At 58.0% G+C, this 22,519-nt stretch overlaps 1 protein-coding gene across 1 annotated transcript; it reads right to left on the bottom strand.

Moving 5' to 3' along the window:
• Window positions 1-899: 899 nt before the first annotated feature.
• LOC131402831 (forkhead box protein O6-like) lies at window positions 900-22,304 on the bottom strand. Its single transcript, XM_058537351.1, is given in 4 exon segments — window positions 900-2,211; window positions 2,213-2,446; window positions 20,542-20,691; window positions 22,269-22,304. Coding segments are annotated over 4 exon segments (1,464 nt in total). The 3' UTR covers window positions 900-1,167.
• Between the last annotated feature and the right edge of the window lie 215 nt (window positions 22,305-22,519).

The raw sequence follows: 22,519 nt of genomic DNA on the forward strand, positions 1-22,519 counted from the left end.
CAGAATTTCGCCAAACCAGAAACTTCCTGCATGCACATGTTCACGGAAACAGGTGCAGAGCTCCACACAGGCACATCTCCAGCGTCCGGAACTCACTAGGCCCTTAACCAATGTGTGTTGAGCAGACAGACGTAGTGAATGCTGACACATACTCAGAGGCAAAGCCACAGTAGGGGCTCAGGCACAGGGACACTCCGTCCCCATGATCCCTGCCAACTCTCCTCCTCTGCTGCTACGCCCCCTGCTAGCCCAAGGCGCGGGAAATATTTAAAACAATTTTATCCATGAAAATATGCTGTACAATGCACTCTACACGGCCTCGACACGGCACACACGCACACGCGCACGCTGACGGCACGGCCACGGTACACTGCCTACGACATGCGCCAGGGACGCCGCGCCCACAGCCCGCCCCGACCGGACACTTATAAATATGGGAGAGAGGAGCCAGCACTGGCACAGAGAAAGGGGTGTCGGTTGTGGGGTGGATGGGAGCTGAGGCCCGCTGGAGAGACTGAGACCAGCACTAGCGGGTGATGGGGAGGTTGGAAAGAGGGATTGACTCCGACGGAGGAGGGGAGAAGCTAGGGCCGGCAAGGATGGGTGGGAGGGGCTGAACCCTGGCGGTGGGAGGTGGTTTAGGGCTGAAAGAGGACAGCTCAGGGTGAACAGTAGGTAGGTGTGAGTGTATTTTCGGGAGGGGATTGCTGGCTTGGGGTGGGTGAGGCTAAGACCAGTAGGAAAGTGTCAACTGAGAACTAGACCGCAGTTTGGGGTGGGCGATTCGTCATGGCGAGGGCCCCACAAATGAAACTGAAGATTCGGAGACGCCCCCTGCCCCATCTCCCGGTTGGCTTCCCCGACCAGCGCGGCCCACCTCGCTCCTCGCCGTTCCACCCAGCCCGGAATTCGGCCTCCACTCCCAGACTTCCTGCCCCCGGGGGAAGGAGTGGGTCTCAGGAGTTTGGGCAGCAGTGGAGGGGTGCCCCAGCCCCTCCCCACCACTTCCTTCAGCGGTCAACTTCTGAGGGATGTCTCTAGCTGGGCTGGGGCTGCCTCCTGGATCCTCCCGCGGAGCTGGAATCGGGGGTGGGGTCCCGGGGATCAGGATGGGAAGACAGAGGCCCCTTGGGGCGGGGCAGGCACCCGGGGCGCGGGAAGCGGCCCTCAGCCCGGCACCCAGCTCTGGTTGGGGGGCGGGGCCCCGGCCAGGCCGGGCGGCGGCGGAGGCAGGGCCGAGTCGAAGTTGAAGTCCATTTCGTCGCTGTCCATGAAGTCGTTGAGGACGATGGACTCGACGTCGCACTCGAGGCTCCCGCTGAACATGTCGAGGTCCAGGTCGGCCGGGAAGCGGTCGGGCGCGGCACCCAGCGGCCGGGCAGCGGCGGCCGCGTACGGCCCGGGCAGCGCGTCCAGCAGGAGGCCGCCGGGCGGGGTCCCGAAGGCGGCCGCATGGCCCGGCGGCGCCAGGCCCGGGGCGCCCGCCTCGCCGGGCAGCGTCATAAGGCTGATGGGGTGGGCTAAGGCACTGCGCGAGGGCACAGGCGGCGCGTATGGGGCCGCCCCCTTGCCCGGGTAGGCGGCGGGCGCGCCCGCCAGCGCCAGCTCCCCGGGCGCTCCCAGCACCGGGCCGGGCCTGGGCGCGGGCGGCGGCGGCAGCAGCGCGGACAGCGCCCCGGGGCGGAAGGGCGCGGCGGCCGGCGCGAAGCTGGCCTGCTTGTTCTCCTGGATGGTCTGCATGGGCAGGCGGCGCAGCGCGCCCAACGCCGGCGGCCCGAAGCCCCCGCCCCCGCCCCCGCCCCCGCCGTAAGCACCGCTCTTGCAGCCCCCGAAGTAGGCGGGCGTCCCGGCGCGGGCCCGCGGCCCGTACGCGTCCTGCGCGCCGTCCAGCAGGGCCTCGGGCAGCCCCGCGCCGCCGCCGCCGCCGTGCAGACCCAGCGGGCCTCCCAGCTCGGCCAGGCGGGGCAGCTCCCCCGGGCAGCGCGCACCCAGCGCGGGCGACAGCGCGCTCGCCGGGCTCGGGTACATGAGCGGCGACGATGGCGCCAGGGCCTCCAGGGCCTCGTCGTCCTCCAATTCGGCCGCCTCCCCTAGCAGGGGTCTCCCGCCACCGCGGAAGTCGGCCCACGCCTCATAGTCGTCGCTGGCGTGTGAGGCCGGGCTGGTGGCCCACTTGGCCGCGGCAGGCAAGGGCCCCGGGGCTGGTGCGCTCAGGGGGGCTGTCGTCGGGGCTTCGCTCAGGTGCCTGCAGCTGCTGCTTCTTGCTTGCCTTGCCTTTGATGCACAGGAACTTGGCCCCGTTGTCCATGGACGCGGCCCTGCGCCGCGAGGTCTTGCCCGTCTTTCTGCCCTCGGGGTTCAGCATCCACCACGAGCTCTTGCCGGTGCCCTCGTTCTGCACGCGGATGAAACGGGTGTGCAGCGACAGGTTGTGCCGGATGGAGTTCTGTGGCCGGAGACAAGGACATGGGTGGGGGAGTGGGAAGTGAGGAGGCCGTGGGGAACGGGGAGGGGGGAGAAAACAGAGAAGGAGGTGAGAGGATGAGAAAGGAGAGAGCCAGAAGGGAGAAGGGGGCAATGGGGTTGGGGGAACAGGTGTAAGTCCCCAGGTCGGACTAACCCGAACACCCATCCTCTCCCCCGCTCCCCACAGGCACTGCCCAGAGGGTGGGACCCGAGCCTTGGGCCTGGCCTTTCCCGGGAAGCATGGGCGAACCTGAGGGCGACTCTTAAGGGGCCTGCAGCAGGGGAGCAGGACCCTGTCTCCCCAGCTCAGCCCAGCGCCGCCTGGAGCTGGCCAGCCTGCCAGGGCCCCCGGGCAGATTATGTAAGGGCTCATGCCGCTGCGGCTCATTTGTCTGCCCCCCTCCCTCCCCAGCCTGGCATGGTGCCAGGAGCCCGAAAACCCAGGGCTCCAGAAATCAATCTCTCGGTGACTGATTAAGCCCTGTTTAGAACTAATTGCTCTTTCGTGTGTGGGGAGAATAAATTACCTGCTTTAATTTCGTGTCTTTAAAATGCAACTGCAGGTAGAGAAGACTGTTAACCCTTTGCTGGGAGGGCCTGGCCAGGGAAAGCAGAATAAGCTGGGGGTCCCCAAGGTGGCTATAGGCCCGAGACTATGCAGAGATTTCCCCCAACTCCTCTGAGCTCCTGGGACCTCCACAGAGGACGTGGATCCCAGCAAGCCCCTCAAAACACATCCACTGGCCGTGGAGACCTCAGACCCCACCTCTGCTTGGTGCCCACCTTCAGGCCAGCCCAGCTCTCCAGCCTGCCCTTTGGGCTGCAGCCCACCCTTCCCTCCTGACCCACCTGAAGCAGAGTAGCTCTGCCCTCAAAGCCCCTTCCGTGGAGCCTTCACAAAATCCCCACAAAGCAGGTGGCGTAATCCCCATTTACAGACAAGAAGACCAAGGCTCAGGAGGTGAAGTGGCTTGCCCAAGGCTCCATGGCCCTTTCTGCTGTTCCTTCCTACTTCCCTGAGCTTCCTTTTTGCCACCCCTGCATATCCTCTTCTAAATTTCTACTCTGCCAGTCTCTAGTGATCCCCATGTCACTGCCTGCTTTTGCCAAGAAGGCAGGGGAGTCCACAGCTCCACTGACCTGGCTCCCCTCAGGAACCTGGAGGAGTAGGACTTCTGCTGGGCCTGCCACGCCCCACCACTGGGGCCTCCCACCTGGTGGCCTTGACCTCCCAGCTTAGTAACTGCTGCAGAAACAGCATGGGCTTGGGTATCAGAAGGGCTGGGCAGGATGCCTGGCTCTTTTCAGCCACCTAGCTATGTGACCATGGGCTGCTGACTCAATCTCTTATGAGCCTCAGTGAACTCTGAAAAAAATGGGCAACATTCAATAACCACTTTCGAAGGCTGTTAGATCATTACCTGAGATAATGTGTGTGGGTAAGTGTTTGGTGAACCCACCAGGTGCTCATAGACGTTGGTTAAATCCCTCACTCTGGCCAGAAGACCTCATCTCTTAGGTCACCCAACAGACCTGCTCTGTCTCTACCTCCTTAATATCATACCCTGAGCATAACTGTGCTGGGCACTAACAACCCGGGGAAGCTGGCATTACCCCATCTCATGTACCAGGGAGCGGAGGCCCAGAGGCATGATGTAACTTGCCCACAGTCCCACAGGCAGCAGTGCTAGGTACCACTCCATCCAGATCTGCCCAGCTCATGGACCTGCTCTTAACTCATTAATCCACCTGTAACCATAACCACTGATCCATGAGGGCTCTCCCTCCCGCCTCCTTCCCACCAGTCTCCAGGAGGAGGGGTCCTTTCTGCTGCCCAGGATATGCTCCCACCCCTCACCCCCAGCTCCAGGTACTGCCCTGACTCTTCAGGGCCCAGGCTCCCTATCTCTGGCACTTTCTGGTCTAAGGAGGTGACAGCTGGGGCTCCAAGGCCCCTCCAAGCGTTGCCCTGCCTGGCTTCTCCTGGGGCCCTGAGAGGAGGGGAGCTGGACCCCCAGGGAGTGGTGCTCCCTCAATTAGATACCCCCTTCCTGCTCCCGCCCCTGCACCTGGCTCCCCAGCCCCTCCCTCACACCTGTGTTCAGGGGCCTAGGAGGCCTCAGTTCTTCTCCCCTATGGAACTCTCTGGCTTCCCAGAAGCTCCACCTCCCGGCTTCTCCACCTGGAGGTCAGTAAGGCAACACGTCTTTATCAATGTCCCTATGTGCCAGCCTGGTTCTGAGTGCTGGGGGGGAAGGAGGAAGGACATTGCCAAGTACCAGCACCTACTCAGAACCTGCCTGTTCAGACGTATAAGCGTTAAACTACTTTATCTCACGTGATCAGTCTGTCAAACTCCATACAAGTCAGGGATTGTGATCCCTATCTAAGGATGAGGATAGTGAGGCTCAGAGAGGTTAACTAAGTTGCCAAGGTCACACAGTTTAAGTGGCAGAGCCAGGTATTGATTTCAGGTTAATCTCACCCTGAGTCTAAAGGACATCACATTCCACCACGGGAGAGAGAAACGAGTCAGAGAATTTCCAAAGAATCTTAGGAAGCCAGTACTCCAGTGCTTCTCAAACTTTCCATGTAAACTATCCCTAGAAGCTGGCAGCATGGAAAGACTGGGGACATATCACAAGGTCAAAATTTCCTATATGTCTTGTGATTCGTTTGTAGAGTTCAAGTGAATTTTGAATTGTACTTCATAATACGTCCAAATTTTCTGAATATAAAAATAATGTTTTAGATTTTTACCAAGAGCACATGTTCTGAGCCTAGGAAGGTTTGCATCCTTCCCCACTCTGTTTCCTTCCCAGCCAGGTACCCCTGGGAGCTTGAGCCCCAGCCTGAAACAATGGCTGGTCCAAACCAGAGAGAAGAAAGGATTTGCCCAAGGTCACCCAGGACCTGGTGGTAGAGCAGGGATTCGGGCCCAAGCCCCCTGACCCTCAGCCTGGGGATTGATCCATTCCACCAAGCCTGACCTGGGGCAAGTCCCTCCTTCTCTCCAGCCTCAGTTTCCCTACCAGTAAACTGATGAGATGGGCCATCTGTACTCTGGGGACCTTTTGGATTTGACACTGAAAGTTCTTAGAATCATCCAGCCCAGAGGTTTTCAAACTTTTTTTCAAAGTAGTGGAACTCTTTCAGTTAATGGAATCTAATGCAAAACTTGAGTGTTGCACACTCAAGCCATCAGGGAGTGGGGGTGGGGGCACCTGAGGCCCTGCCGGCTCAGCACCCTCCCTTGCACTCGCACAGAAAACCAGGCCCCTGGGGAGAGATTCTGCTGGCCAGATGGATGGGGCAGAGAGGAGGCCTAGAGGAGGGCGATACCTTGTCCAGGGTCACCCAGGGAGGTGGCCCAGAGCTGCACAAGGACCTAGGCCCTCACTGCTGAGCCAGGCTCTGCACCAGGTGTACACCAGGGCTGTGCCCCACGAGGGAAGCCCAGGCCCTGCAGCCCAGGCTGGCTCCTCAGAGCCCAGCCACCTGGTACCGATCAGACCTCCCGGCCAACATCCAATGGCAAGCGCAGATCACAATTCACCCACAAGGCCTCCTGGGAGGCCAGAGGCCACAGAGGAGGTGAGGGAGGCAGAGGAGGGAGATGCTTCTGCCAGGCAGCAGTAACCAGGGCTCCCTCTCGGAGTCGCCTAGCAACCCGCCACCACAGCCCGGCCCCAGCATGCCCGCGCTCCCCTGGTGCCCAGAGCTGGGCCCGACTTCTGGGGCCTCCCATCTCTCATACCTCCATGCAGGCCTGGGGCAGGTTCCCAGAGGAGATAGACCTTCCTGATTCAGGGCCTCAGGAGACCCTCAGCGGGCAGAGGGAAGGGAGAGTGGGTTACATTCCACACCCATCCCACTCTCCCTCAGAACCTGGGCCAGGGAGGCCAGTCCCCTGGGGCCTCACCCACCAGGGAGAGGAGGCTGGCGCAGGGCAAAGCGCATGCGCTCTGGTGTTGGCTGCGGATCCCAGTTTTGGCTCCAACACTCACAAGCAGTGCGACCCCGGGGCAAGATGCTTTGAACTTCCATCTCCTCACACAGCTACCTGCTTCCACCCTTGCTCCCCTGCAGCCCTCCACCACGCGCCAGCCAGAGTGGTCCTTCAAATAACCCGGATCACGTCCAGTCCTGCCCAGAACCCTCTGACGCCCCCATCTCACTCAGAGTAAAGAACAGAGGCCTTGCCATAGCCCACAGCCCCTCCATGACCTCTCAGACTCCTCCCCTAAATGCTGGATCCCTCCCTCCTGCTCTGAAGCTGCGAGACATGGTCGCACCTTGGGGCCTCTGTCTCAGAGAAACACTGGGCGCCCAGACACCCACGTCGATCTCTCATCTCCTTCAAGTCTTTCTTCAGATGTCACCTTCTGCAACGAGGCCCATCCCGACCACTCTTAACAACTGCTCCTCTTCCCTGCCATTTCTGGGCCCCCTTACCTTGCTCTACATTTTTCTAAAGCAATTATCACTGTCTAAATGAATATTTAATTTATATATATATGAATTAATAAATTAATATATGTTATATATAAATATATAATGTATTTATATTCTGTATTTATTATTTATTGTCTGGTTTCACTATTTCATGAGGGATTTTTGTCCATTTTTTACTGTACTCCATGTGTTTGATACATACTAGGCGTTTACTAAATGTCAAAGGAATGAATGAATGAATGAGAGAGTAAAGGGGGAATACTGTGTTGCAGGGAGAATTAATGAGACTGGGCAGAGTAGCTGGCACATGATATGAGCTTCTCCAAACTGGGCTGAGAGAAGGGAACATAGTCAGAAGGAGAGGTAAGCATGGGGTGGAGGAAGTCAGGAACAGTGTGATCCACAGATGGAACCGCAGAGAGCAGTGAGGGATTCTGTGAGAGGGGAAGAAGGCCTCAGAGGGTGAACAATGCAGCTGCCCACCCCAGCCCCCCACCTTGCTCCCTCCTGCTCCCCAGATAGACCTGAGTAACCTAGGGCTTGCTGGGGCCAAGGTTTCTTACAGACTGTACCACCTGGGCGAGAAGACACTCCATGAGCCCCAGTGGGAACAGAATAACCTCATCCTTGCTGACCGTGCTTCCCTCCTGGACAGGGTCTGATCCATTTGATGGCGCACCTCATCTATCCAGCAAGACAACCCCATCTATTCCCAGGACACCCTTCGCCCACGAGCAGTAATGCATTCATCTGACAGCACAACCCCATTTATCCAGCACACCAGTCCCATTTATCCAGCAAGTACAACCTCATTTGCTAACAGCACTCCATTCACCTGACGGGCCCCCTCATTTATCCAGCAGGACACCCTCATTTATTCTCCAAGTCGGAGGCTCTCCTTCCTCCTGTGGTGTGGCTGTGTTCTCTGACAGTGCAACCTGACTGATCCAGCAGGACGTCATCTCTCCTACAAGTACACTTCATCCCGACAGTACAACCTCATTTATCTAACAATGCAGCCTCACCTTGCCTCCAAGTACCACCTCATTCCCTGACAGTACAACCTTGTTTATCTTCCAGTACAACCTCATTTCTCCTCCCAGTACAGCTTCATTCTCTGATAGCTCAGCCTCATCCAATCTTACTTTTCCAGCCAGAGCCCACCAGATCTCTAGGTGGGGAGAGGGGAGTGTGGAGAGGAAAGGGGTTCCACCATTTGCTGTCTCCTGCTATGACTATGTCCAATCTCCCCAGGCCCAAAAGGGCCCACAGCCTTTGAGTTCTAGGTTGCGTGGCCCAGCCAGTGCTCCACCATTGCCCCACCTCCCGTTTTGTCCCCTCTAGGGCTAAAGAGGGCCCACAGGATGGATTTCCTCCAGCTCTCCAGGATTTGATTTGTAGCTGTTGCTGATTTCTGTGGCATGGATACTCCCATCGTAGCCAATTTTAAGCTGCCAGCATGACGTCACTGAGCGCAGAACTGGGAAGAAGTGTGCACGATCGGCTCTCATGAGCCAGTGGAAGCCAGCTCTAGCACACCACCGCCACGTGCTTCAAATACTGAGGCAGGAGAAGGGCACCACTTACAGTATGACAGACCCAGGCTAGGTTCTTTGATACATTTCTTCTTTTAATCCTGATAACTGCCCTGCAAATAGGTAGTGCTACTTTACAAAGGGGGGAAACTGAGGCTCAGGTGGATTAAATGACTCCTGAGGCCGTGAAGCTGGGAAGTGATGGAGCCAGGTCTGGGTCTCAGTGTGACGGGGGACACTGCCCCCCTGCCCACCTCAGTGTCCATCCCTGCCTTGGTTCTCAAGCCCAAGCTTCCTGGTTTTCATAAGAGACAGGAGACCCAAGTCTTGTGCCCCTCACCCACCACAAGCCCTGTGCTACCTCCTGGCCTCCCTGGCACCAGGCGGTTCCAGGACCCTCCCAGTTCAGTCCCGGGTCTTGTGTCCATCCATTCAAGCCCGAAGCCAGGTATGGACACCTCTCCAGGTTCTATCACTGTCCAAGGTTCAGCCCAGCCCCTCCCTCAGGAAGTTGACCTGCCTACCCCATGGGGATGATGATCTAGCTCCTCCCTTTAATGCCTCCCTGAGCAGACACCACCTGTGGGGCTATGTGAGCGCTGGATCCCCACCATGACTCCCATTTCGTCTCTCCCTCCTTCCTTCCCTCCCTTCCTGCAGGAACAAAGGTCCAGGGCAGTGGCTGAAATTCCAGCTTCACCCATGGAACCTTGGGCCTCCCCTGGAAAAGAAGGTAACAATCCCAACATCCATGGATGAGATCCCACATGTCATGAACCTCAACCCCTCCCTGTCTCAGAGCCCCAAGAGCAGCCCCTGTCCCACCCCTTACCCCAACCCCACTCTGGGGCCCCAGTCTGGCCCAGGAACACACACCTGTCTCAGACAGAGCCACAGACTCTCCGGGGGTCACTTGCTCTGCTGCCTGAGGTGAAGCTGTGGTGCTTCACCTGGCAGAAAGGGTGACCTGGATGACCTCAAGGGCCTGAGGCCACGTGCAAATCCTTGGTACTAGTGTCTGTAGTGGAGGAGGGGTAGAAGGGCAGGTGGTGGCATCAGGGCCGCAGGTGTCAACAGGTGGGTGAGCTTGGGGTCAGCAGTGGAACAGAAGTGGGCAGCCAGGGGGTAGGGGGAACCAAATGTCCCAAGCAAGGCATGAGTTCAAGGGATAGGCCCTGGCATCCCCCACCCCTACCCCAGAGACAGCAGAGCCCACACACCCAGCCTGGGCAGCAAACAAAGCAGCAGCAGAAGTCCGAGCTCTTCCCTCAAAAGCCTGTGGCTGCTCATCACCCACAGGCTTGGGTCCAACTCCAGACTGATACTCAAGAGCCCTCTGAGGCTCTCCAGCCTCATCACCTCCATTCCCTTAAGCCCATCTGGGGCTCCAGCCACCCTGGATGTCTCACACCTCCATGCCTTTGCACTCTGTTCCCTTTGCCCTTCCCTCCCTCTCTGCTCCACCAGTTCCTGCTGCTCCAACAAGGCTAGCTCTGTGGCATCTTCCTAGCGCCCTCTGCAAGCCCCAAAGATAGCTGCTCCCACGTCAGTGCTACTACAGAAATCTAACTGCACACTGGAGTATAACTGTCTATGAGTCTGCCTCCCCACGTGAACTTTCTGGGGCAACCCTTGGCTCACATTCAGTCAACCATAGGATGGAGCTCTCAGCAGCCACAAACCACTCAGGCCTGGCAATTCTGTGCAGTTTCTGTTCAGCAAAACCTCAGGCCAGAGCTCCAGGCCTTGCCTCCTCCATCCTGGTCTCCCCTCCCGTTCCTGCTGCCTCTGCCACCTCCCTCCTTTTCCTCAGCACTTCCTGGCTCCTCCAGAGAATCCAGCCAAGTGAGGAAGCAAAGAAACTACCATTTACTGAGCGTTCACCAGGTGCCATGCACTGTGCTGGCACTCAGCAATTAAAACCCTATTGAGTCTTTGTGACAACCCTCCGAGCTGGTTTATTATCCCTATTTTACAGACGAGCAACTGAGGCTCCAAGAGACAAACTGACCTGCCCAAGGTCACGTCGTGTAAGTGGTGGTGCAGGAATTCACACCCAGGGCCCTTGCTCTTCCTCCCACCCTGAGATGCCTCTAGGGAGGAGCCCAGGCCTGGCAGAAGCTCCAGGGTGGGCCTGGGGTGGGGGTGGGGGCTGTCCGCAATGGCTCAGCCACACCTCCACACTCTTTCCTCCTTCATCTGGGATTAAAGGGGATCCCTAAATGCAAAGCCATTCAGGCTTCTCCCTGTCTCTTCTCAGTCGGAGCCCCCTCCCTCCCTCAGGCCGCACCTCCCCACACCCCTGCCCTAGGCCTGGAGCAGCTGCGGTGACCTCACCCAGCCCTGCCCTGGGCCTGGCTCTGGGGAGGGCCCAGCAGCTGTGCCCCAGCCCTGCAGGCCGGCTCCTGAGGGGAAAAAAGGCAGAATGGGCGTGGTGCCAAGAGAGCCATCTGCTCTCCCAGGGGCATGGCCACCCGCGCAGACACTGGCCTTGCCCCAGGGGCCGCCCTTGGCCCTCTGTCCCCATGCCAAGGGGCTCCAGGAGCCCAGGGCAGCCCACCCAAACTGGGCACCAGCCCTCATCTGCCATCTGTCTTCTCCTGGATACTGAGAGGTCCTTGCAGGACATGTTGGAGCACGAATGTCTGCTGAAAAGGGACAAGTGCTCAGGGCAAGTTCTGGGTCCAGAGGCCAGGGGCCAGGGCTAGGTGTACTGAGCACTGCCTTCCCAGCCCCAGCCTGGCCAGGCTAAGAGCCGGAGATGCCCTGGGGGAGGAGGGGGCCTCCATCCCCTCACATCTGCTCAGCTGGCAGGTGCCTCTGGCAGAGGGCAAGCCCCTTCCCCCACAGCCCCAGCTCAGGTTACAGAGGAGGCAAGGCCAGACGAGGACAGGGGGAGGGGACAGGAGGGGTGGAGAAGGCATCACAGCTTCCCAGAGTCTTGGGGGAGGGGAATTCAGATCTCTAGATAGGACTCAGCCAGAGAGGGAAGGGCCATGCCCAAGGTCACACAGCCTCCCAATGGGCAAAGGGCAGCAGGCACCCAGGGGCAGGCAGCCCTGGGTTCAAGGGTGACCTTGAGCAAATCACTGCCTTTATCTCTAAAAATACAGAGCCTAAAACCTGGCTGCTTGCCTCCCAAGGCCATGGGGAAGGCTCTGGAGGCTAGAAAGCAGCGGGTCAACCTAAGGGCAGGACAAAGCTTGGACATCCTGAATATCTGACACCTTAGGGACAGAAAGGGAGGCATTAGAGGAAGGACCCCCTTTCCCGCAACACGCACAAGTCAGTGTCTTTTAGGGATCAGGGCCCAGGGACCCCCACCTGACACAGCAGTGCTGGTTCCTTTCCTTTCCCAGAGCAATGAATAACCGTCATGTTATTTCCTGATATCTTGGGGACAGTTGCCCAAGGCCACACACAGGGTGAGTGACAGAGCTATGATCAGCTCCTCCCTGCCTGTATCCAAGACCCCTAACACCACTCTGCCTCACCTCCGGGATCCTTGAAGCACCAAAGGGTGCTGAATGGCACCTCAGGCCTGGCATCTAGGACTCTTTGGGCCTCCACCCTCTCTCGGGCTCATCTTCTCCCCTGGACCCCACTACCAGGCCCACACTGGGTGCCAGCGCCCGCCTCTCCCCTCGTCCACCCTCCACACCACCGTCAAGGGATTTTTCTGCCAGAGTAATTCCCCATCCCCTACAGCTTGGAGTGCCAGCTCCCCAGCTTGGCATTCAAGGCCACTAACTGTCAGGCCTCTGCTTGCTTCTCCAGTCTCAAGTCCTGGTGGGCTCTGGCCAACACAGCCAGACTCTGTGGGGCTCCTAAAGAGTCCTGAGGGTTGACTTCCTTTATCTGGTTCCCTTCCTCTACCTCCAAACACCTATAGATCATTATCTGGCCTTCCACCGTGACCCTGAGCAGTCTTTATCCTGAATCAAAATCTGGAGTCCTCATCTTATCTCCCCAGCTTGACTTGTGGGCACCTCAAAGTCAGGGAGCCAGTCCCGTTCCCCTGAGCAGCACTGCAGTTGGTGCCCAATGGGTGTAGGCCTGGAGGGAGGAAGCTGCCATCAGCCTTGGGGCCTACAGATGGGGTTGGGGAGGGGGGTGCAGTGTGGGACAATATCAGGCTGGTCAGGCCCTGTTTTCAGGGAGCTCTCTGAGAAAGGGAGCCAAGGACCCCAGAGCCACGCCCCAGGCTGGAAGCCTCAGGGCCAAACTCCAAGGGAGAGCAGAGAGGCAATGATGGGGCTGGAGACAGGGGTGGAAGCGGAGGCCAGCTTGGAATGTCTTGGCCAGAGCAATGGGCTAGGCAGGAGTTAGCCCTGGGGAGTTTCATTTCTGTCACTTACAGTGGGATACTGTGAAAGCCACTTTATTTCTCTCAGCCTTAGTTTCCTCATCTGCAAAACGGGGACAGTAACAGTACCAGCCTCACAGGGTTGCTATGAGAATTCAAGGAAAGCATGGACGTAATGGCATAAGGCGATTGAATCCTGAGCTGGAAGAGTGCAGTGTGGCTACAGCAAGGGTCAGAAGACGGTGAGTGATGTGGCTGGAGAGGCTGACTGGTGCCAGGTGGCCAAGGCCTTGAGTGTCACGCTGAAGCCCCTGGACTGGATCCTGTAGGAACAGCACTGCACTGTACACGTGCTCACGTCTCCTCACCAGATGGGGAGCCCTCAGAGAGCAGGGGCTGTGACGTTCAGTTTCCTCACCTTTCTAGGTGCAGAGAGGCTTCCTGAGAATTTACACCATCAATTCCCCTCCCTCCTGTGGCCAGAGGCTCTGAGTGGCACAGCGTATCAGCCCTGGCTGCCAGCTGCATTCTCTCCATCCACATTCTATATGGCGCGATTCCTAAGACGTGAGGGATGAGTGAATGTGTTGGGGATGGGGGTCAGTCCCTTCAAGCTGTCTGCATGGGGTTCAAGTCTCTGGAGGATCCAAAAAGAGCGAGCAGGAGAGGAGTGGGCTCAACCTGGGCAGCCTGCTTGGAGAAGAAGCTGGTCCACACTGGGGGCAGCGGAAGGGAGGGACAAGTGGAGCCTGAGACGCTACCATCTAAGGCACTGCTTCAGAATCGGACCCGTGACTAGACAGACCTGTTAAAATATAGATTCCAAAGCCCACCCGCTGAGAGTCTGATGGAGAGGGTCTGAGATGGGGACTGGAAACCTGTATTATCTAAAGCCTCTGGGTGACTCTGATCATCAGCCAGGTTTGCCAACAACTAAGGATTTAAGGGAGGAATTCTCAGGGAGACACAGTGAGTTCCAGAATCACCTGGGAGGCAGGTCTTTGTTCCAACCACCCAAGACCCCGCCTACTTTCTGAGGGGTGTCCCAAGGGATCAGTCCATGAGTCAGTAGCTGCCTTGGTGAGCATGTGACAATGACAGTGGGTGTGGGTTAAGAACTCCAGGGCCAGGTGTAAAGGCGACAACGTGAGGGTGGCCTGAGATCAGAGGCTGCAGGGAAAGCGGGAGCGAGGGTAGGGTCTAGACAAGGCCAGCAGAGGGCCCAGGGGTCCAAACAGAGCAGTTTGGGCTTGCTTGGCTCCCAGGGGAACTGAGGAGCCCTAGAGCGTTCTGGAGCATGAGCAAGCCTTGGAGCAGGAGGGCTGGCTGGTGTGTGGGGCTGAGACTGCACCAGCATCGGGACATGGGGAAACATGGTAGAAACAGACAAGTCTGTGTCTAAATCCAGGCTCGGCCTCATCCCAGCCATGCTGCCTTGGCCAAGTGACTTCATCTTTCTTGGCCTCCATTTCCTCAACTGCAAAATGGGGCTATTAACACATAGCTGGCAGGACCCAGGGAGGATGAAATGAGAGCATTTATGTGAAGTGTCCAACTAACTGCCTAGCACCCAGACGTTAATTCTCTTCATTCGTGTTCCCCTTCCCACAAGAAGCACCCCTCCTAGAGACCAGAAAGGTTTCTCTGCAAAGAGGGAGGCCCTGGGGGGAGGGTGTGGGAGGCCCCTCCCCCACACACCACCTGGCCCCCCTCCCACCTCCACATATGGGGTGGGGGTGGGGAATGGCAGCAAACAGCCAAACCCTCCCAAACAAGAGTTGCTTTCCATGGTAACCAGGGTGCCAGGAGGAAGGGGGGCGCTCCAGATCCAGCTATCCCCCTGAGCGCCCTACTCGGGCCCCAGAGCCTCAGCTAATGCCCACCCAACACCCTGCACACCCCATCTGCCCGCTCTGGGGGCCAATTGGGACTGCCATGAGCACTCCTGTCATTGCGCCCAGAGTACGTTTGCCACCTGGGTAACGCCATGGGCAGGGTAGGCATCTCCAAGCAGGAGCCCCAAGTTCAAGTCCATCCACACCCACACTCACACGCTTCCACCCGTGAGAAGTCCTATCGGTACTTTGTGCCCGCCATGCCAACTAACCCCTCGTGGTTCCCGAACCAGAGGATTTGTCAGTCACAGCGCCGAAAGGACCAGAAACCGAGTTAAGGCCCTTTGGACACTAGGGAGAATACCAAGGACCAGAATGCAAAGAGCTTTGCTCCAGCTCACACACCTGGATCAAGTTCCTACAGGTGCTCTGTCCACCCCTCACCTACTCCCAACTCCACAGCTCCAACTGACCCCAAAGGGCTGAACTAGGACACCCTGAGCGATGCTCCAGGGAGATGGGCCTCTGCCGGGAGAAGGAAGGACGTCTTAACTTTAAGACCTGTCTAGCAATAGAATGGGCAGTCTCAGAGGTCAGAGATCATGAGCTCTCAGTCACTGGGAGTGTGTGAGAAGGGACTGAGCTGAGGAAGGAGGCATGGAAGGGGGTGTTGGGCTCTGTGACTCCCCACTTCCCCTAGAGACCCAAAGTCTGATTTGGAGGTGGGAGGAGTGGGCACCAGTGTGTACCTGCTTCCCAGGTACCACCCCCAAGTTAGGAGGCAGGCCCACAGGCTGCAGATAGGCAAAGGGTGCTGGTGAGTCAGTCACGAAATAGGGGGGACAGTGAGGTGAGGAGGGGGCTCCCCCTGCTATGGCTGCTGCACCTATATCCCAGAGGCTCACATCCATACACACAGTCCATGACCACCCCCTCCCCTCAGAGGACACAGAAAGAGGGGCTTCCACAGCCCCAGGACCCCATGTGGTGGCCACCACCGGCTGCCACTCAAAGGACGGAGAAGGTGGGCTGCAAGGAATAATCCTGTGCCCTTTCAAAATCCAAACACAAGAGCCCCCCTCCAGCCCCAATGGTATAGAAAAAGCTTGAGTTTTGGGGTCAGAAGGGGGTTCAATTTCCAGGCCTGCCACTTCATAGGGATGTGACCCCAGGACAAGTCACTTCTCCACCTGGGACACAGAGATGCTAATACCCACCCAGAAGGATGGTGGCCAGGATTTGATGGGATATGCCCTGGGCTAGTGGGCATCTCCTTCCCAGCTCTCCCTCCTCTCTGGTAGAGCACCCCCACTCCAGCGAATCCTGCAGCTGGAGTCCTCAGGGCACACAGAGAGGGGGGCCCCAACCCGCAGAAAGTGGGGGCTGGGGGGTGCTGAACTTTCAAACCCGCAACCCCCCCCCCCCCCCCCCCCCGCGCCGTTCATTACCTTAACACGAGTTAAAAATAACCGTCTCATCTCTTTAAATTAGTCTGTCTGCAATTACCGCCTGGCACGGCGCTGCCCGCCATCGTCCCGCTGGAGCGGCGCCAGGTGGCAGGCGGGGCCCTCACCCTGTCTGTCGGTCTGTCTGCCTGCCTGCCTGGCTCCTGGTCCCCCCTTCCCCCCTACAGCGGCACAGCTACCCCAGGGGCCTCCCGGCGCCCCGCCTCCTGAGCTCCCCAAGTTGCGCGAGGATGGGGGCCAGGGCGGTGGGGCTGGCGGGAGCGAAGGGGCCGGCGGGGCGCAGAGAACCGGGGTGGGGGCTCCGGAGCACGGCGGCGGGGGAGGGGCGCCGGGAGGCCCAGGAAGCCTGAAGGGCCCGCAGCGCGCCAGCGCTCGTGGGTGGGTGTGAGCAGGTGGCCGTGGGAGTCTGCCGGGCGTGCCAGCAACTGTGCCAGGAGCGGCTGGCACGGGCTCGTGCCCAGGAGGTGGGCAGCTGCCAGCCCTCCGCTCGTGCAGTGCGGGGGGTGAGGACACCCCCCAACCCAGGCTCACACCGCCTCCTCCCGAACCCCCACCAGCCCTTGGGGCTGGGGATCCCCGGAGGACAAAGAAGGAGGAGGCAGCCCTGCTGGAGCAGGCTGGGGGGAGGAAAGAAGGGGAGCCCTCTGCGCTCACAAGCACTGCTCAGCCCGGCTGTAGCACGACCCTCCTCCTGGCCTCTCAGATCAGTCCCTCCCTCCAGCCTCCCTCCCACCTAGGACCTGCTGGCCAGCCTGGGCCAGATGGGGGTAGCACCACCCCTCCAGATCCCACCCCCCAACAGCTAGGCTGCTCCAGCCCTGAAGGAGAGGGAAACTCCCCATCCACTGCGCTCCTCCCCACCCCCAGGCCTGGGGACAGAAATGGGAGGCGCCCAGGCCTGACCTGGGAGCTCCCAGGGGAGCTGGCAGCCAGGAAACACAAAAGCAGGCAGAACAACTCCAGAGGCGCTAAGTGGAAGGAGTGCCAGGACCCTGAGCAGCCTGGAAGGCTTCCGGGAGGAGTCCAGCACTAGGGAAGGTGGGGCTGGAGCATCTGAGAGGAAGTGGGAGGCTCTACCTGGATGGTGGAGATAAACACTACTAGCACACTGCAGAGGGAGGGAGACCTCCTGTCCAAGCGCCGTCCCAGGCCTAGAGACCCTCCGCCCTGAGGGTAACACTGCCAGCCTCTTGGGTGGAGTTCCCAGCACCAAGCCCAGCCCCTCCTCAGGCTTCAGCCTGCTGAGTGCCCTGTGCCTGCTGCTGACCTTGCCTCCTCCACTTCCTCTCCGCAGCACGCCACAGCTGGGACCACAGGGCAAAGGCCAAGCACAGCGGCCCGTCCTGATCTGGCCCACTCTGCCTTTCCCATGCCACCTCCCTGCCATCCCTAGGAGCCCTCATTCCAGCCTGGCACGCCCAACCATCTCCCAAACCCAACATGTATGATTCCACCTCCTTGCTTTTCCATATGCAGTCAACAGCCCCTGGAAGACTCTCTCAAATTCTGCACCCCCCCCCCCCGCCCCGTGAAGGCAGCTCAGATCAAGTGCCACCTTCTCTGTGAGGGCTTGCCTGGCTCCCAGTGGATCTAACCTGCCTTCCCTGCACTCCCCCACCCCCGGCCCTTCCTGCCTGTAAAACACAGGGCCTGGGTGTGGAACTGGCTGAGCTCTGATGCATCCTGAAGGCAGGTGCAGTGCCTTCCCCTGTTCCCCGACTCCGTCTAACACCCCTGGGGATTCAAGTGCAACACTTATGTGGGAGAGGGGAGGGAGGAAGGAACAATGGGCCCCTTGCCCCAGCCCTGGCACCTGAGCGTACCACAGGCCCTGCTAACCAGAGGTTGGCTGGGAGTTGGAGATGGCCCCTCCACCAGGCCCCTGGAGGGACTGACTGGGAATGGAGGAACAAGCGGCAGGGGGGGCACGAATGACGAGGAGGAAGCTCCATGGGGAGCTGGATGGGGGGTGGGGTACAAGGGGGACAGCGACTGAGAGCATGAGATGGGAGAGGCCCATCTGAACAGCCTCCTCCAATGCCTGGGTGGTCTCTGCCAGGGCCTAAGTCAGGAACCCCAGGCTGAAGCACCCTCTCCAATGCCCCAGTCCAGGACAAGCCTTCCAGAGCTCCTTCCTTCCTGAGCCCGGGGAACAGGGAGAACCAGTGTGTCCCCAGCAGCATGGTGCAGTGGAAAATGCATCCAATGGGCAGGCAGGAGACCTGGGCCGTCATCCAGGGCCTGCCGCTCACAGCTGACTGACGACCTGAGAAGAGTCCCATCCCCTTCCGGGGCCTCAGTCTCACAGTCTGAGAAATGAACACATGGGACTAAATTATCTCCAAATTGTCTCCATTCCCAATCACGTTCTAGGATTTAGACCTGCCCCTGTGCAAAAGCCGTCAGCGCCCCACTCCCACGGCCAGTGCCAGCAGGATACTATTCCAGAGGCTCTGTGGGGCCTTGGAGGGAGACACACCTGGACTGGAGTCCAGCTTTCCCACCAACTGACTATGTGACCTTGGGCAGTTCACTCCTCCACTCTGCGCCTCAGTGCCCAGTTCTGTAATGGTGACGGTAAAACTCACCTTAGGGACTGCTGAGAGCATTAAAGGAGACACCTGGCACAGATGCCTGAAGGTGTCTGGCACAGGGCTTGGCCCTGAGACCCTCAATGAAGTGCAGTTCTCGCCCAGCTTCCAGCCTCACGTCCCTTCTTGCCATCTTCCCCCATCATACCTAATCTATTAAGCCCAGCTGGAGCTCCACCTCCTCTAGGAAGCCCTCCTGGCTTACCCTGGCCCACAGTACCCTCCCTGGTCTCAGCATCCTCTGCATGATCCACCCATTTCTTCACTCTTTCACCAGACATGCACCGGTGGCTCCTCGTTGTCAAGCTCTATGCTGGGTGCTGTGGGCACAGAGATTGCTCTGACACTGCCACTGTCTTCCAAACGCAGGGTGGAGAAGGGAAATGAGACCTATGACAGATAGGGAGATGGCCAGAGAAGAGGGAGTCCTAAGCTAGCTAAAGAGGATTAAGGGAAGGCTTCCTGGAAGAGGCATCTAAACTGTGCCCTTGAGGACAGGGAATATATCCACAAGGAGAAGTGAAAGGTGGGACAGTGCATGGGGAGCAGGGAGGGAGGAGGGAGCAAAGCCCAAGGGCAGGACCCAGCTGGGAGGAATAAATGTTCTGGCCCGGGCTGAGCCCAAGGGGACAGGAGAAAGCCTGGGGAAGGAAACTCATGTCTGCTCCTCCAAGCTGTGGCCCCACCCCACAGGGGCCACAGAGAGACAGAGAAGCTGCCAGCACAACGCCTGAGAGCCATGGCTCCCGGGTCAGAGCACTGCGGCCCCTAAAAAGCAGCCTCTGGGCATCTAGAGCTGTCCACATCCACAAGCCTCCCCTCTTCCACTGGCACACCTCCTTCCTCTGACCCTGTCTGCAGCCACCACCACGCACAGCCCCCTCCCTCCACGTAGGCACGACTCCCTTGCAGGGACCCCTCTCCCATAGGGAGCCTGACAGCTCACAGGCCCCAGGCACAGCACCCCCCACCAACCTCCTCTCCCCTAAAGGCATCGACTATCCCCATTCCCCAACAAGATGGCCAGGGGAGGGTCTGGAGGCCACAATCCAGTCAAGCCCCTGTCCCCTCGCAAGATGGCGCCCCCCTTTCCACTGGCTGGCACTGAGGCCTCCCTGGGGTGCCCCTGCCCCTCCCCGCACCACCAAATGCATCTGGGCTCAGAAAGCCAGAGAAGTGTAAGACTGACAGCCTGGGGTGGGCAGGGACAGATCCCCAGCCCTCAATACCGTGCCCCTACACCAACAGAGGTCATCACCAGCTCACCATGCTGATCCAGGCAAGGGGGCAGCAGCTGCCCCATGGAGAACTCAGATCCCAGGTCACCTGACCAGTTCCCCACCCCAGGCTGGCTGGTGCCCTAGGGTGAACTCCTGGCACCACAGGAAGAACTGTGGGCCCAGGGTCGCACTCTTCACCCGGGGGCCCGCTCCAGGGAGGGCAGTGGGAAAGATTTGGGGGGAAAGCAGTCACTGGCCCCAAGTCATTATTCCAGCTCTTTAAGGAGGGTGATCTGGTGGAGAGGGCAAGAGTATCATAAAGCAAACTCGCAGGGGTGAGAGGGGCTCCCCCATGTCCGAGGCCTGGGAATTGGCTCCTCTGCTATGCTCCCAAGGACGGGGTGGGATGCTCCTCCGAGATGCCTCAAAGCGGCAGTCCCTTGTCACCCCACCAGACCTCCCACCCCGCATCCAGGGCACACACACAGCTGCTTCCAGCACGCCCGCGCCTGTCTGCTGGCCGGCCCCACGCCCTAGGCACACACTCCATGTCCCTGGGGGTGCCCCAGGGCCTCCCTCTGACCGCCTGACGGGAGCCTGGACGCACCTAGCAGCCTGGAAGCCCCAGCCCGCGACCCCAGCCCCCTCCACAGCCGGACGCCCCCACCTTCCAGCCGGCCGAGCTGTTGCTGTCGCCTTTATCCTTGAAGTAGGGCATGTAACGGACCATCCAGTCGTAGATCTGCGAGAGCGTGAGCCGCTTGTCCGGGGCGCTCTCGATGGCTTTGGTGATGAGGTCGGCGTAGGACAGGTTCCTCTTTTTTGGTATGTGAGCCGCCACCACAGCATGACCGCTGACAGATGAGTGGTGTAGGTGCACACCCAGGAACCAAACCCAGGCCACCGAAGCGGAGCACACCAAACTTAACCACTAGGCCACTGGGGCTGGCCCTAGAGGATCTCTTTTGATTTTCATAATACAGAAAACAATTAACTTTGAGGAAAACCTTTGATATCCTTAGACTAGCAGGGAAAAAACTGGACAAACGTGTTCAAACTCAGTGCCAAATGTACTGAAGGAGCTCATTTCTAGGATCATTCCTTCAGCCGATAACCTTAGGTACGTCCTAGAAGCTGAAGCTGCCACATCATAGTTTTAGGGAAATGCATAAAGAAAACAGAACCCACTTGTAGTGACCTTGAGTCCTAGAGGTATAAGTCCTCCTAGGGACAGTGATGACTTACCTTCCTAACAGAGGAAACGTCAGGCTCTTACTATTTTATTTACTGCTACAAAATGTGACCATATAAAAGCAGTGCTTTAAAAACATTTTATTTTGTTCAAAATCACACTGGCATATAGATTTCAAAAAACCAAATAGTATTAAAAGCTGAACACTGCCACTACCACCAGTCCCCAGTCATCAACCCTCGCCTTTTCCGCAGAGGCATCCAACAATGGTTTAAAGCAACAATGGTTTAGTTTTCTTTTGTTTCGTTAGAAACCAGGGGTCATATTTTGATATGTCAGGTAGTTTTCACATTTCACAAAAGCATTCCGGCTAATTAACTTTCTAAAACCCCTCTGCCCACCCCCAAGAATGATTCATTTGTCATGTCACTTGATCTGTGTTTTCTAGGTAATGTGTTTTTTCTAACTGTTTCAGTTCAGGCTTCTCTACAGACTGTGCCCCTCACCCAGGCAACAACAGCCAGGCAGCTAGTCCAGATGATCCCCACAGGGGCCCCGTGGCCCTGTGCAGCCACGGGTGGTCCAGGAGAAACTCACGCAGCAGCAAGTTATGATGACAACTGTGGCCCAGCTGCAGACCCCTGGTGTTCCCGACCAGCACAGGTGCCAGCCAGCTCTGATAGCCCAAACCAGCAGCCCAGATTACAAATAAGAGTCCCTGCTGTCAGGTTAACAACGCCCACCCAAACTCCATGCCCCTAGTCAGGAAAGTGGGGTGGCCTCAGTGCAGGCCATCCATGCATTCCACCATCTAGCCAAAATCTGGTAGATTTTACTTATTGTTGAAACTTGGGACTATGTCATGTGAGATGTTCAGCACCTGTAAAGCTATAATTGTAACAAAGCAGTGTAATCATTTTATTACAATGCATCCTATACTGTGGGAGCATCATTTTATTATAATATCTCCTATACTGCAGGAAAATCATTTTATTACAATGCACCCTGGAAAAGGAGGTCACATTCCAGCAGCCAGCCTGACGATAAAATAATTCAGAAGGGGATAAGTACCATGAAGAAACAGGGGCAAGATTCTGACAACCATCTGGATTTTATCCTAAGTAGATGGGAAAGGTTGAAGCCTGAAAGACAACTTGACTTACAATTTTGAAAGGTCGCCCTGTCTGCAGTGGAGATGTTACCACCCAACGTGTGGCCTTCTGCTCGCCAAAAGACATGCCAATAGCCAAGAGGCAAAGTGGTAGGAGAAAAAGGACTTTTTATTACAGCTTCCTAGCAAGAGGGAAGATGGCCGACTCATGTCCAAAAGAACCATCTTAAGGGGGCACAAAAATCTTACAGCAGTTATATAGGCCATTGGGTTACTGGGGAGGGGATTAGGAATGTTGACCTTCTGGTCTTATAGACTGGGAGTGCCACACCAGATCTTTCA

This window comes from Diceros bicornis, unplaced genomic scaffold, assembly GCF_020826845.1.
Source record: "Diceros bicornis minor isolate mBicDic1 unplaced genomic scaffold, mDicBic1.mat.cur scaffold_296_ctg1, whole genome shotgun sequence".
NCBI classification, from domain to species: domain Eukaryota; kingdom Metazoa; phylum Chordata; class Mammalia; order Perissodactyla; family Rhinocerotidae; genus Diceros; species Diceros bicornis.